The sequence below is a fragment of the Bacillus rossius genome, chromosome 1 (genome assembly GCF_032445375.1).
Source record: "Bacillus rossius redtenbacheri isolate Brsri chromosome 1, Brsri_v3, whole genome shotgun sequence".
NCBI classification, from domain to species: Eukaryota; Metazoa; Arthropoda; class Insecta; order Phasmatodea; family Bacillidae; genus Bacillus; species Bacillus rossius.
Window position 1 is genome coordinate 304,861,898 of NC_086330.1, and position 14,833 is coordinate 304,876,730.

The following is a 14,833-nucleotide window of genomic DNA, read 5'->3' on the forward strand; positions in this document are numbered from 1 at the left end:
AGCATCGTGATGGCATGACAGGCACATGCCTTATTTAACACTGTTACGAGGCTGCCAGCCTGACGGCGCGCAGGCCAGGCGGGATCCTACAGGTATCCCCATCTCCTTCACACAGGTAGCACCATCCCTAACCTACTGCTACACGGATACCCCATTAGCGGCCTTCCCAACGAGTCCCGGCTGCCTCTCTGGCTCGTCTGGAGGGTTCCACGGGTCACCAGAGCACCGTCGCATCAAGTGGTGTAACTAGAACGTAAATGTCATCGCAGATTCGAGTGTTAGGTCTGGGGACTTGGTGACGCGACACTTCGAGCGAAAAAGGGAGGCCGGCCTGCGAGTGGAGGTCAAGTGAAGAGTGTGAGTGATCCCTCGACGAGCGATAGAGGGCGACGAGAATCAGGCTTCGTGTGTGAAGATCAGAGCATCGGGGACAAGTGAGCAGCGCGAGGCAGTGTTGCGACCGAGGTGCGCGGTATCAGACGAGCAGTAGAGAGAGCCACTGTCGAGCCGAGATACAGTGGGAAGAGTGAATAGTGGTCTCATCTAAGTTTGATTAGTCTGTGTGAAATCATTCAGATTGTTGTAATACAACTAAAAGTATACATAGAATTCTAGCTAGTAAACCTCGGCTATCCTATCCGGACATGTTTTCCCGCACGTAACAACAGTAATGACCAGGAGATGTGCGCGTGAGAGCGAGCCCTAAGCCAGCCGGACAGGACAGTACGGGCTTTGAATATATATACTGTATAGAAGTCGCGAGTGGATAGGATTTACTCTACGTTTTTCAGATGCGTATGAAGAGCAGCTTGGGAATTTCACCGCTGCAGTGCGCTGCCGTAACGCCCTGTATCGTCTTAGTTCTTATTTACACGTTAGAGCGCAGCGCTGTCGCCCGCTGTCATTCCCCGCACCACCCACCAATCATTCACTGCAGCTCACGGTCGTTCAGCGGGAGGGGGAAGGGGTGTTTGAAGAGTTCGACACTTGTCCGCTAGGGACCACCACAAGTCGTTTCCTTAGAGATGGTGGCGATTGCGGCGGTGAATTAACCAACTACCTCAAAACCGTATTAGAAATTTTAACCTGGGCTGGCGACTTCTATACAGTATATATATTCAAAGGTACGGGGCAGGAGGAGCTCACCGCGCAGAAGGTCCGCAGCATCTCTGATCCTCAGCTGCAGCTAGAGAAGCCAGCGGCGTGCGGCTTCATTGGCACGGCTCATTTCCGCACTAATATTTTCCCAGCGGAAATGAGACGCGGAAAAGCCGAGAAAGGGCGGACACTGCAGAACAAGCAAAAGCCCGCGGCCCTCATCTTCCTGCCTCATGAAAAGATGTCACCGCGCGGTTCCATGTTTTTGGGGATGGGGAGAGGGGTTCAAAAGCAAGAAAGTACGGCGAAAGGGGGCGGTAGGATTAGCACAGAAGGGTGGGAAAGTTGGAGGGGGGTGGAAGTAATCGCGTGCCCCACTTGAAAATAATGAACCCTGCCAGATCCACAAAGGGCCTTTCAAGGATCACGGCCGGCGGCAGGATGAATGTTAGAAAGGATGGGAAAAGATGGGGGGGGGGGGGGGGGGGGGGGGAGTGTTCCGCAAAGCCGCGTGGAACAACGGCCAGAGAAGTCTCGCCGGCAGCCCCGTGATTAGCGCGGGCTTCGGCCGCACTCCGAAATGTTCGGCCATGTTCGGCACTGTTCGGCGAGTTTCGTGATCTCGAACATCATCTGTGGTGAACCGCAAACCAGCGATGCCCAACTTGACTGTTTGAGAGGCTGACATCGCTTTTTTAACTTATCGGAGAGCCAGACACATATGAATTAATATTACGTTTTTGAAAAAAAATTGTATAACTTACTTATAAGTTCCGTAAAATGATAAAAAAAAATACAATATGCGGTCTGTGTTTAAGTAAAGAAAAATTAATCAATCACAAATAGTATTAAAATATATTTATATATATATTAGGTATTTAGGTGTGTATATATACCTAAAAAACTGAAAGAATTTAAATGATTTCAATTATATAAACTACATTTTTGAGCATTTCTGTAAGAGTACGGCCACAGCTTCTTGGTTTCAGGGTTGGGTCACGCCCAATGAACTGATGGTGTGGCCGACGTTTCGGCATGCCACGATGCAACCATCTCCAAGGGCTGTGGTTATGGCATAGTATTTATATAGGGCAATTCGTAACCGAGCTGTGATTGGTCCCTCGGGGCGGCAATGGTTGGAGGAGGGTCTGGACAATAAATGGTTGAGTCGAGCAGAAGCTCAGTTTAGCCAGCCATCTGGAATAGGCAAAACATCGCCTCCCCCGTACAGAGACGGAAGCTGGACGGGAATCAAATGAATGAGTGGAATAAATGTCAGCTGTGTTGTCTGTCTGCAGGTGTTTTTCTGTTCGTCTAGCCACGGGTTGGTAGTGTGGTGTGAGGTTGTGTCGTCGCGGGTGTAACATGAGACGTCTGACACTGACGGCACGCTTCAGAGGGCGCCACTCGAGCGACGAGCAGCCGCTGTGCGGGCAGCGACACAGCGCAGCCCGGGCCGCAGGTAGCCTGGCCCTCCAGGCACAGGTAGCAGGCTTCCTGACTACCTGAACACACGGGAGATGCCAGCTTATCCAGCCAAACAGGGCCTTCGCAAAATAAATGAAACTCTCAAAGCTACTACATGTTACTAATATCTCGACATTTAGTATTTTCTTTTAATTATCTACAACTTTATGAAACCCTCAAAGAAGTAATTACTTTTAGGTATGAGAAATGGTATTATATTTTAATTTTTTTTATCACATGCTGCACACGCAGAAACTTGTCAACTCGAAGACAGCGTGGCGTGGCGATAGCGACTCGGAGCGCTTGAGGCTAGGAATCTCATCCGGTGGTAGGAATCCCTGTGGAATCCGCGTGAATTCTTTTATGTGACAACGAGGACAGAACACCACTCAACAGTGATACACTTTTCTTGAATCTCCCATAGTTATAAAATGTTATAAAGCGCTAGAAAAAAATGTAGAGGAACTTACTGCAATGTCAACGAAGAAATCCCCGTACAAATTTGATACGCCTTTGACTTATCAACTGCAAACCTACGCAGAAGGCCAGCATTCAGAAGTATTATTTATTGATAGCATATCTCATTAACTGACCCGATGCGAATACCGTATTTCAAAAGCATGAGAAAACAGGTTTCGTGTTTGACAAGTTTGCAAGTGTGTTCAGCGACTACGAAGGAAATACATGCGCGAAGATTCAATAGCACTGAGTGTCCACTCCATAGGCGTACCCAGGAATTTTTTTCGGGGGGTGTTCTTCCAGATTTTTAATAAAAAAAGCATAAACACCAAAAATTGATTATTTCTTGAGTAAATAAATAGAAAAGTCTCAAATTTCATTTTTTAACCTGGGCTATTGTTGATATGTAATTTGTACGTATTTTTTCTTTCAATTAATTTAAGTAAGTTCACATTACAATATCAAAATACCTACAAAAAACCCCAAAAAGATATATATATAAAATATAAAAATAATTATTTAATTTAATGAAATTTACGTACGCACTTTACAAACTTATTCCTAATAAGTTGACGGCATGACAATAGAATAATTTCTGTATAATTTTATTGTAAGGGTGTTAGCAACTAAGGCCGGAATTACAATAGCCCGCCCGTCCATCCGTCATCCGTCTGTCAATTACGTGATCTGCACCCAATAAGATGGACTGAAAAATCGCATCCACTCGTCCGTCTAAAGCTTGGTAACTTTATACTTTTCACGGGTGAACGGATGAAACTATAACCTCCTAATGTATTCTAGGTGTTTGCATATAAAATATTATATTAAAATGTATTAAAGTTTGTTTAATTGTTTAGCTTATTCCAAAATCATTTCTTAGCTTACGTTTGGACACATTTCGAAAGCTCTTTTTTGAAACAAAAATGGTTTAAGTCACGGAAGTATTATAATTACGTATGGTAACTCTGGAAATGTGAAAATACATACCGAAAAAAAAACACTCTGAGTTTAATGAGTTTCAAGTACTTACTTTACATAATTGTTTAAGTAATATAATTATGTATGATAATTTTTCTCCCCCAAATTGTTAAGTTTTCTCAACAGCTGTCAGCATTGACATGGAGAAATATTATGACGAACGGAGTGTTGTAAATCGCCAACCGACCTCCGTAGCGTAGTCGGATGCACACTGGCTTATGGTGGGAGAAGTTCTGGGTTCGAGTCCCGGGTAAGGCATGGGAGTAAAATTGAGACTTATTCAAAATATATACTTACGATAAAAGATGATGAAAAAGAATAATGAAATTGATATTTCTGGCTAAACGGATACCGCTCAATACCAAAATCCAAGCAGTGAAGTGAAGTTATATATCGCTTGGCGGCTGACGGACGGATGCGACGGGCTGTTGTAATTCAGGCTTTACAATTCAAATTTAGCAAAACAAAATTAAATCTTTATATATATAAATCTCGTGTCACGATGTTTGTCAGGGCTAATTTCCGAAACTACTGCATTGATTTTAATGAAATTTCGCACAAATATTTGTAACTTTGTCCAACTTTATATATAGGCTACATTTTATTTCGATTAAATGACAGCGTTTTCCGAAAATCAACTCCGAAGGGTGGTTAAGCACTGGCGACAGTGGGTACTTCATCTCCATGACAACGGGATTTTGCATTGTTTATGCCTTCTGCGTCTTCATGGAAACGGACATCGCTTAGATCGATTTTTTTTTCAATTCGAGGCATATTTCTGTATAGATTTAATTATTTTATGTAAAATTATTTAAATTTAAAAATATATTTGTGCGAAATACCACTGACTGACTCATTACGATTGACTTGAAATCTTTCAACCGATTGAAACTTAGCATAGTTACCTACTCATTTTGTGATGTACGTAGACGCTCACTAAGATATAATTTTCCGAAAATCAGCTCCCAAAGGGAGTTTTGGGGGTGTAAAATATCAAAATTCCAGTTTTTGGTAGAAAATCACCATGGCAACGGCTGTTGCTTTGTTGATGCTTCATTCGTCTCTATGGCAACAACTAATTCACTGTCAGTGCAGTCCTCATCACCGTTGAAATTTTATGGGGACTTTAAATATCAAAAATTGCCTTTTTTTTTTTTTTTTTTTTTCAATTTTATGTCCTACAGACTTGAACTTGACAGTAATGTTCCTCATGTTATGCAGGATGACGTTTTCCGTAAATCAACTCCCAAGCCCGGGCAACAGTGGGACAGCGGGATTTTGCATTGTTTATGCCTTCTGCGTCTCCATGGCAACGAGCATTGCTTTGATTTTTTTTCCATTCGAGGTGCGGCAGTGGCGTACCCACAAGGAGGGGCATAAATAATGAGCGGCGCAAGTGTTCTGCCTGTAGACTGCCGTAGCGAAGTACGGGTACATCAGTTGTACGTGCGTGCTCGAGAATCGGGAAACCATCGGTGTTACTCGTTTTCTCTCCGGTACATTACAAAGCATTGTAATAAATTTTTGTCGAAATTAATTGCATTTTATTTCATTTATTATTACTGTAAATGGGATATTTAGTCTCATTTTTTCCCCATTAGTATAGCCGTGCGAAGCTGGGTCGGGCAGCTAGTATATTATATATTAAATAATATTGTTCTATTACAATATTCGCTAAAAACACCTACACATTAAGTTGAGGCCATTAAGTTACTGACTCAAACACATCTTCACACCACGTTGCACTCAACGAGGTCCCTTTCATCTGAGGCGAGAAATTTACATTTCAGCTTTTCAATGTTTGTAACAGTCGTTTAAAATTACGAACCTTGCTATAATCAAACTTTTTTCTTCGTGTTATACGTACAGATGTACAGTATTTAAATGAAAGTACCTGACTTGACAAAACGACCAAAAAACGTCCCATCCCCCCCCCCCCCACACGTTTTAATAGTTTTATAGAGTTTTGTATGAAATTAGGTCGCAATCACTACTGTTACTCAATGCCCAATTCTACTAAGCAAATGTAAAACATAATTAAAGTAGAGTTGAACTGATTATTCCATAGACCAATCACCGCGATTTGAGAATTTAGACTGTCATATCATGAACCAACCACTGCAATTCAAATTTGTTTACGGTTACTTACCAATTGGGCTGCTTGGTGACGTTATTTCTCTCGTTGCTCTGTGTTTAGAAATTGAGCTCGAATGACATGAGTGTTCATAATTTTCTTGGCTTATTTCGGAGGGGGGGGGGGGGGGGTTTGAACCCCCAAAACACCCCCCCTGGGTACGCCTATGGTCCACTCTGTATTAGTGCTTTATTTACCCTTTGGTCGGCCATTTCAGTTGAAAAACTGGCTATTCGCTAAGGGCGATACTGATTCACGACTCACACGACTCTAAGCCTCTAAGCGCTAGGCACCGAGCTGGCCTGTAGTCTTCTTGTCGATAATGAGCCTCTAGGGAACGTAACTGGTGAAATTATCTTTATATTATAGATAATAGCTAATTAAATGTTTAATAACTATAATAACTAAAAATAACTACAAACTAATCAAAAACTTATTTACAAACTTCACTAAATAAAGTATAGGCATACACATGCTGGTTTTTTAATTAACGGTTCAATGTAACACGTCAATACAAGGGGGAAAAAAATCCCTTTGGGCACGGTCTACAGGCGTAGGTAGATTTTGAAGTACACTTTATTCTGGAAATGTGCTGGACTTCTATAAACATCTGGACCATTTTAAGAATTTAATGTGCATGGCATCCTATATGTTCTCCAATATTTCAAAATGATCGATAAAACATTTTTTCATATTCCATGCAGCGAAAATGTTTCGATTGTTTTTAACTCAATGCATCCAGCATTGAAAAGCTTACAACGAATTCCACATTATGCCTACTAAAGTAGTTATGAATTGTTTTACCTTCAAACTATTTTTTATCCCTTGCACTAATATGTGGTCGTATAAAAATTTGCTTTGGACCAAAGTTTAAGATAACACTAAAATGGATAAATTCGAACGAATTTGATAGTAAGGAAGGTTTGAATATTTTTCATTTCAACCACTGTATGATAATAAATCGTATCATCAAAAAATATATTCAGCTAAAAGTTTAAGATATTTTTAGAACACGCTTAATTTATAACGGATTTAATATTAAACCTTCTAAAAAGTTATTTTTTTTTCTTTCTGTACGTGGTACGGAATTTTTATTTATTCTTTTTATTCCAACCCCTGGTTTTTTCATCCCTTTACATTAATTGTTCATCTTATCAAAGATTGTTTCAGACCAAAGTTTTAGACAATTTTTAGAAGATTTACAATTTATTGTTATGGATTTTATAGTTTACCTAATATAGGAGTTATGATTTTTTTTTTTTATCTTTTACTCCTTTTTACTTCACCCTTAGCAGCAATGGTTAGTTGTATCAAAAGTTTTTGCCGATACAATTTTTCATAATATTTTTAAGTTTGATAGACAATTTAATTGATTTGATAGTATAATTACTAAGTGAATTATAATTTTTTCGTCCTTAAAACCCTGTAATTTTTCATACATTGCAGTTATGGTTGGTCGTATAAAACTTATTCAGAGCGAAGTTTGTAGATTATATTTTAATATTTCGCAATAAATAACGGATTTAATAGCATACATGGCACGGAAATTGTATATTATTTTAATATTTCTACCCCTAATTTTTCAACTCCTTGCAGGAATGTATAGTATGATGAAAACCTGTTTCAGACAAAAGTTTTAGAGAAAAATTATAAGATTTACAACAGTTTGAACAGATTCGATGGTGTGCCTACTAAGGGAGTTTTGAATATTGTTTGTCTTCCAAACCTTGTTTTTTTTCTACCCCTTGCAGTTAAGTATAGTAGGTCGTATTAAAACTGTATATAGACAAAAGTTTTTGGTATTGCTCCTACGAGTTATAATACTGTCAAACGGACGTGATTTTTTTTAATATTGCGGAAGTTAAAACGATTTTTCAATTTTTCAAAAACCTTCCCTATCTCTACTCCTTTGGTCGGATTTTGTCCATTGACTAACTCGACTGAGATTTTCCATTTTTATGTATCAGTTTGGAAGTTTTATGCAAAATTACGGCAGTTATCGTGTCCGTTATATATATATATACTTTTCAGTTAACGATTGTTTTGGGGTCTATGGACCACAAAACGTTAAACGATATAAAATTTTCTGGAAGTCGCGCCATGGTAATGGCTACCTACAATAGGTAATCTTTCTTCGAAATTTGCCTAAAAAATGAAATGGCATTTCATTAAAACCAGTCGCACACGCATTTACACAAGATTTATGCATCAGGCTAGTCGCTGAGTGATCAAGTTGAGTCGGTGCTTCGAAGATGCTTCTTTAGCATGTATTTTAAGGTAGATAAGTTACGATATTGCTTTATCCAGAACAATTTGTTATTGATGTTGCAATATATAAGCATTGCATTTGTATTCTGTAGAAAATTTTGGCACAATATATCGGCAACACATAATATGCCATTTGTAGTCAGGCTAAAAAATTCATTGTTATAATTTTTTCCTGACTAATTGCGACGTGGCTAAAGCTGGGTGATGCATGCGAGTTTTCTTTCGTAATATATTTCGAAAGCGTTTATTCACGAAAAACAGAAAAATCCCAAATTCAACGTAGCGGGTGAAGGACACATACGTGAACATCACTTCTTAACATTTTTTTTTGAAGTGAAGTGAAGTTTACGTCGATACGATGACTCATCCCAGGGTACCGAAAAGTGCAACGTTCAGGCATGGTGAAATCGATTACGGAAAAAACCAGGGAAAAAAAAGGGGGGGGGGGGCAATAATTGAGCGCCCACTCTCTCGGGAAAGCGTTAGTCTAGCGACGCTACAGTGCTGTATTTTACATTACCCTGGTAACAAAACATTTTTGTAGAACGCCTCTGCGACACAGTCATCCTGCTGTCCGCCGCTCCCCGAGGACACAGCCCACTGGAAACAGATGCCTCCCAGATGCACATTTCGTAACTGTTGATTGTATCTAGTCTTGTTACGAGTGAGAAAACAGATCCGAAAAAGGATAACCCAATGAATCAACAAAAGTATTATTTCTTAGCTAATATTTATACTATTAAATAAACTGCCACCTTTGAAACTCCTGTCCACAAATTAATCGCTCTTACATTTAGTTCACAATTTACTCGATGGCATTGCCTCAATTGCAGAGTCTGTCCTACAAGTAACTGAACCCGGACATTACAGCCAGGCATGTATATTTCGTGAAAAAAATTCGAGATGCGTATTAAAACTCTCTAGGGCTATCTGTGTTGAGTTTCCTTCAGGTACACGACCACTGTCGGCGCACCAATCACAGCCAATCAGTGCTGAAGTCAAACGCCCAATAAGGCAATGGCTTATCTTACAGACGACCGCCGACAAGAAAGAAGCCGCTTGCGAGGGCAAACTACACTGCAGTCTAATAAGCATTCGGCGGGGCTCGCATGTAAATCCACTCGAGATGGAACATTCCTGTCGTCTCCAGCCCCGGACGGCGACAGAAACGAAAAACCCCGACAAGAATACTTTTGCTCCCGAGATCTGCATTGCAAATGACGAGCCGAACACAAGGTGCAGGGGGATTTCAGGGTGTTTAATGTAATTGAGCTTTAATTGTGGAAACTGCCCACGTCTGCCGTAATTGTAATGCACAAAGTACATTATAGTGGCCTTCATAATCATTTGTAGCTCTATTTACACATGTACACAGGGAGTGTGTGTCTGTATAAAGCTACAGTTCACTCTGCTTAGCAATTGCTTAGCAAAACAAATCATTTAGCTGTATAAAGGCTAGTATCACAAGTTCTTTTAATAACTGAAAAATAACTCGGAAGGAATAATAGTAATTAATGTCATCACTTAGTGAGTTTTGTCAAACAAAAGTGTTAAGAACGTATCAGAGTATATGATACTACAACAAAACTACCTTTTTCGTTACTTTTGACATGTAAATTAATAACCAGCCATTAAAATCCACATTATCCCTCCGAATCACCAAAAGTTATGGAAAATAAGGGAGATACCTTAAATTATTTCCATTAAATAATTTTATACCAGCGAAAAGCTTTTTTTTTTCCAATTAGACATTAGGCAGACGCTTGGCGTTTTATCGTAGTAGTTTCTTTATTATTTTGAGGGAAAAAACTACTGGTTCAGCTGCAATTTCAAGGCCGTATACCAGTCTCGGGAAGCACTTTAGACCGTATGTCGTATAGGTGTTTTCAACTTAGTTTTACGATATGAATCTGCAGCCGAAGTTTGTGTGCAGAAATCAAAGAACCTGTATAAGATATATAGACAGTTATTGTTTGAAAAGTTAAAGCTATCGTGTAAACCAGGGGCGCCAATCTGTAGAATTCGTTGCAGAAATTTCCAGGGGGGAAGGAAGGGGTGTAACCAACACGTGGAGCTAACTGGCACGTCATCTCTGTATACGATGCTTCATGCTTGTATGAAGTAGCTTGGCTTCTGGGTTGTAGCTGCGTCCAAAGCGAATATATCACCGACGTTTCGGTCGACACTGAAGGTTACCCAGGTTACTCTACCCTGATGATGGCGACTGCAATGTCGATCGAAACGTCAGTGGCATATTCGCCTTGGACGCGGCTACAACCCAGAAGCCAAGCTACTGCTACTCCAGACAATAGCCGCGAAAGCCTGCGATATTTATTAATGTTGATTGTACGTTGTACGTGCCTGCACAAACAGAAAACTTTACAATACACAGAAAGTTTTCCACAGTTTTACAAAAAAAAAGTTTTAGTCGCGATTTTGAAAGCGCAAGCGGGCCACCTAGTGTGGGGCTTCTTAATTCCAGGGGAGGAGGGGGGAAGCCCTGATCTAGGCTCATGGTGTAAACCATGTGTTGTCAGGTTCAGGAAGAAGCCGTGCGATGGCCGCGCGGGCGCGTGTGTAGTCGCGCGTCTCGGGGGCACGCGCGCGCTATTGGCGCAGCCTTGACCTTGGCGGCACCTCCAAGGTCACGCCGCAGGATCTGAGCCGTGCCTTCACCAGACTCGCGCCGCCAGCGGCCGGCGAACCAACTTGTCATTTCACAGGCCTTCTTTATGTGTGATAAGCAATGTTAAACATAATACGAAATATTCGCAAGGATGTGCAGATTTTTATGTTAATATCCGGCGTGGATTGCAATGCCTGAATCGTTTATGTGTGATTGGTATGAAGTAGGTACGCATATAGATACAAATCAGCTATATCGCTTTTTAATTCTCTATCTCTCTATCTATATGCATATCTATATATCTCTATATCTGTCTACATATATTTATCTTCCTCTATCTCCTTATCTCTCGCTAATAAATACCAATATCTATATCTATCTATATCTATCTATATCTATATTTGACACTCTATAGCAATGAAAATATAAATCCATGTTTTACCGATATATATGTGTGTATATATATATATATCATTTAACCTGTCATAGTTGTGACATAGGGTATATAAAAATGCGCGTTTTGGAATGCAACGTTGTGTAAATTTAAAAGCAGTCGGTGAATAACTTTCTGAGATTTAAGATTTTGAACGAACGAACATTTACATTTTTATTTATATAGATAGCCAAAACCTTTTAAGAGATAATTTCCAAGTGATACTTTTTCATGACTTTAGTTCCAGTCCATTTTCTTTTTTTTTACTTTTGTGGTCTGTCCGTTCTTTCTTGTAACACCCTAGCGACAGTTTTACGACGAATTAATACAATAAAACATAAAAGTTGGAATTTCAGGTAGCGAGTTAATAAGGAGAGACCCTACAACCAGAGATGATTTATCGCGAAAAATCTAGATAGTAGTCTGTCGTGGCCAGTCAGTAAGTACTGGTTGGTTTGTGGGTTGAGGCCTCGTCCGTAGGAATGGTGGTGCACCTTGTAGCAGTCATCTTCATTTGTTAATCATTAATCGCCCTTGAAGATGGTGGAAGCAAGGCACACCAAAACGTCAGGCACACCATCATGTCCACAGACGTTGCCTTAATGAACGAGTCAAGAAGAGCTATCACGAAACTGTCCATTGCGCCAAGAAAGTTTGCAATCCAATGCCACTTGTCTTGCTCCTATGGTTGGCAGTATAGTTTTCGTTGTATTTATTTCAGGGTGAATAAAGGACGGTTTGTACTGCAGTAGGTACGTGTCTCCATTGGCCGAGTTGAGTGTGGCACGAATTTATTCAGTCGTTAAGTATCAACGGGAAAATATAGTCGCAAATATGGTTAAACTGTATCTGAACCCAAAAAACAAACAAGTTAAAAATAATACATACTCGAAGGTATTCAAAGCCCTTGACTATTATTTAGATTCAAGACCAGAAAAATTCCGACTTAATTTCTTTTATATTTCCGAGGACTCAAAGCTCACCAAGTTCTAACTTCTACGTGAAAGCATTTCATTCTGGCCCCGTTACTCTGAGTTGCCAACCAATTTAATTTTGGTTGGGAGGGCTGTTTGCTTTTAAATTCTTTCAATTTGTTGGCGGGAATTTTAGATGTTTTAGGGTTTCGGGGATAGGGGATGTATCGCCCTATTTTCCCCTTGCATACGACCTGCTGCGAACGATAAGTAATAACTATAACAATCCCTGTAATTCCCAGACAACGTTCGAAAGTTCTTGGCTCATTTCAAAAGAACCACGGTAGTAACAATTATAGAACAAACTCGCCAAGCATGACAGATCATTGATATTAAGGGAAGTGTCTCCTTCTGCATATTAAAATTTGTTTGAATAATTCATCAAGCAGAGTCGAAGGAGGGGAAGACGGAAATTAAGTGGCGGGGCCTAGTTTATTTGGGTAAGTAGGGGGTTTCTATTTTTTTCTTATAAATTTAATTTTTAACATAGAATCGTTCGCGGACCGATTCATCCTGGCATCAGCCATGATTTTTCGAATAAAATTCCTAATTCTTGCTGACCAATTTATAAATTCCTAAATAGTCAATGGCTTCAAATGACTTGTGCTGACCCATGGGAATGTGAAATATTTTCTTTTTCAATTATTTTCATTATTTCTTTTCGGGTTCTATTTCATCGCCCCATTACTTTAGTTCTCCAAGAGGTGAATTATTTGCCTTTTAATTCAACGATGTTTGTGGTTTACTATTTTCATATTTCTTATTATTAGGCTGAATCGATTAAATGTATCATTTCATGAATAGATTAATAAATTCTTACGATGCACAAGGATATGGAACATCCGACATGCCAGGTCTGTATTTCGCCGGGAAATTTGACGGATTGTTAAGCTCAGAAGTGTACGCAGAATTTAATTTGGGGGGGGGGGGGGGGGGATATAACCTCTTTGCCAGCTGTTTGCTTTCAAATTCTTACCTTTTGTTGGTGGGAATGATAAATGATAGATGTTTTAGGTTTTAAGGGGGGAGGGATATATCGCCCCCACATCCCCCTTCCTTCCTACGTCCGCCCATGGTTGGCTTCGACAAATATTTCGTAAAATCTTTGTAATGTTTATGTTTAGCTTAACGCACAATGAGAGCTCGGTTAATGTACTAACTTAATGACCAACCATGATTGACATGAAAATTGCTACACTATGTTAAACACGATTGTACAAGCGGTACGATAAAGCTAATGTATGTAGACAAATATCACTCGATATATTTTGAGCTCGTAGTGCTCCTTAGGAGCTGAAGCTTTGTCGGCAGGTAGCACTATTATGTCGATAGTTCTCGTGTATTACTGGCTCATGTTGGTCCAGATCGCGCTAGGACAACCGTGGGCCAATCTTTGGAATGACATACCAAACAGCATACCCACAACGCAGATTCCGAAACACGTTACCTACCACAAACAGTCTGCGGGCACACTGCCACATCAACAGAGACATCGCACTGGGAGTGTGATCCTACCCAGCGCATTTTTACTATGTTTTATAACATGCTGTATGAATGTAATTTTTTAAGATTTATTAAACTGGCTCTTTATATATGAATGGGTTTGCATTACGTAGGCTATCTGTTATTGTGTTTTACAATACCTATGCTTGAAAAAAAAATATTGCTGTAAATTAAATTATATTTTTGTACTGTGTAGAAACACGAGAAAAAAAAAAGTATAAACCGATCTGAATTTTGTTCGTGTACATGTATCATTAAATCATGAAAGCGATGCAAGTGTAGATGTGTGTCAAGTCTACTTAGCTACTCAAAGACATCCTCTTACTTCTAACAATACAGCAGCGGCGGTAACCAGTTATTCCACGAGCGGGAAAAGCGGTGTTGGCGGCAAGTGGACACAATGGCCGGGCCGGCTCACCTGCGACAGGTCCGAGTCGTCTCGTATCTTCTGCTCGACGGTGTAGTTCCTGGCGTCTCCGCGCGGCACGGAGCCCAGGACCGCCAGCGCCAGCGCCGCCCACAGACACCCGCTGCCCTCGCCCATTGCAGCCGCTCGGATGTAACTACCTTCCGCCAGAGCACCCGCGCCCAACTGCCGTCCTCCCGTCCTCCTCCTCGCTTCCTAGGCTGTCCCCTCCCCCCACTCCCGCCAGCCTGGCGAGCACGACGGTTACGGCACGCCCGCCGAAACTCTCGCACGCTCGCGGCGCACTGCAGCTACCTCGTGGTATATAGCCGGGCATTGCTCCCATGCTGGCGGAGTATGGCCACTCAAAAAACTGCGCGGTTGAGATTTGCCAACATAAAAAATTAAGTTTTCACTATGAGGAATAAACATAAATTTCTTAAACATAATACCATAAATAAAAAAGACTATTTACGAGCAACCTTTG

At 40.6% G+C, this 14,833-nt stretch overlaps 1 protein-coding gene across 3 annotated transcripts in view; it reads right to left on the bottom strand.

The window, feature by feature from the left end:
• LOC134527853 (fasciclin-1) overlaps nt 1-14,558 on the bottom strand; it is a 222,445-nt gene extending 207,887 nt beyond the window's left edge. The window contains exon 1 of one of the 3 annotated variants that reach the window (XM_063360812.1): nt 14,359-14,558. In XM_063360812.1, coding sequence (XP_063216882.1) covers nt 14,359-14,484 — 126 coding nt within the window. In that variant the 5' untranslated portion in view covers nt 14,485-14,558. The remainder of the gene's footprint in view (nt 1-14,358) is intronic. The other 2 variants (XM_063360815.1, XM_063360814.1) reach the window with 2 other exon arrangements.
• Between the last annotated feature and the right edge of the window lie 275 nt (nt 14,559-14,833).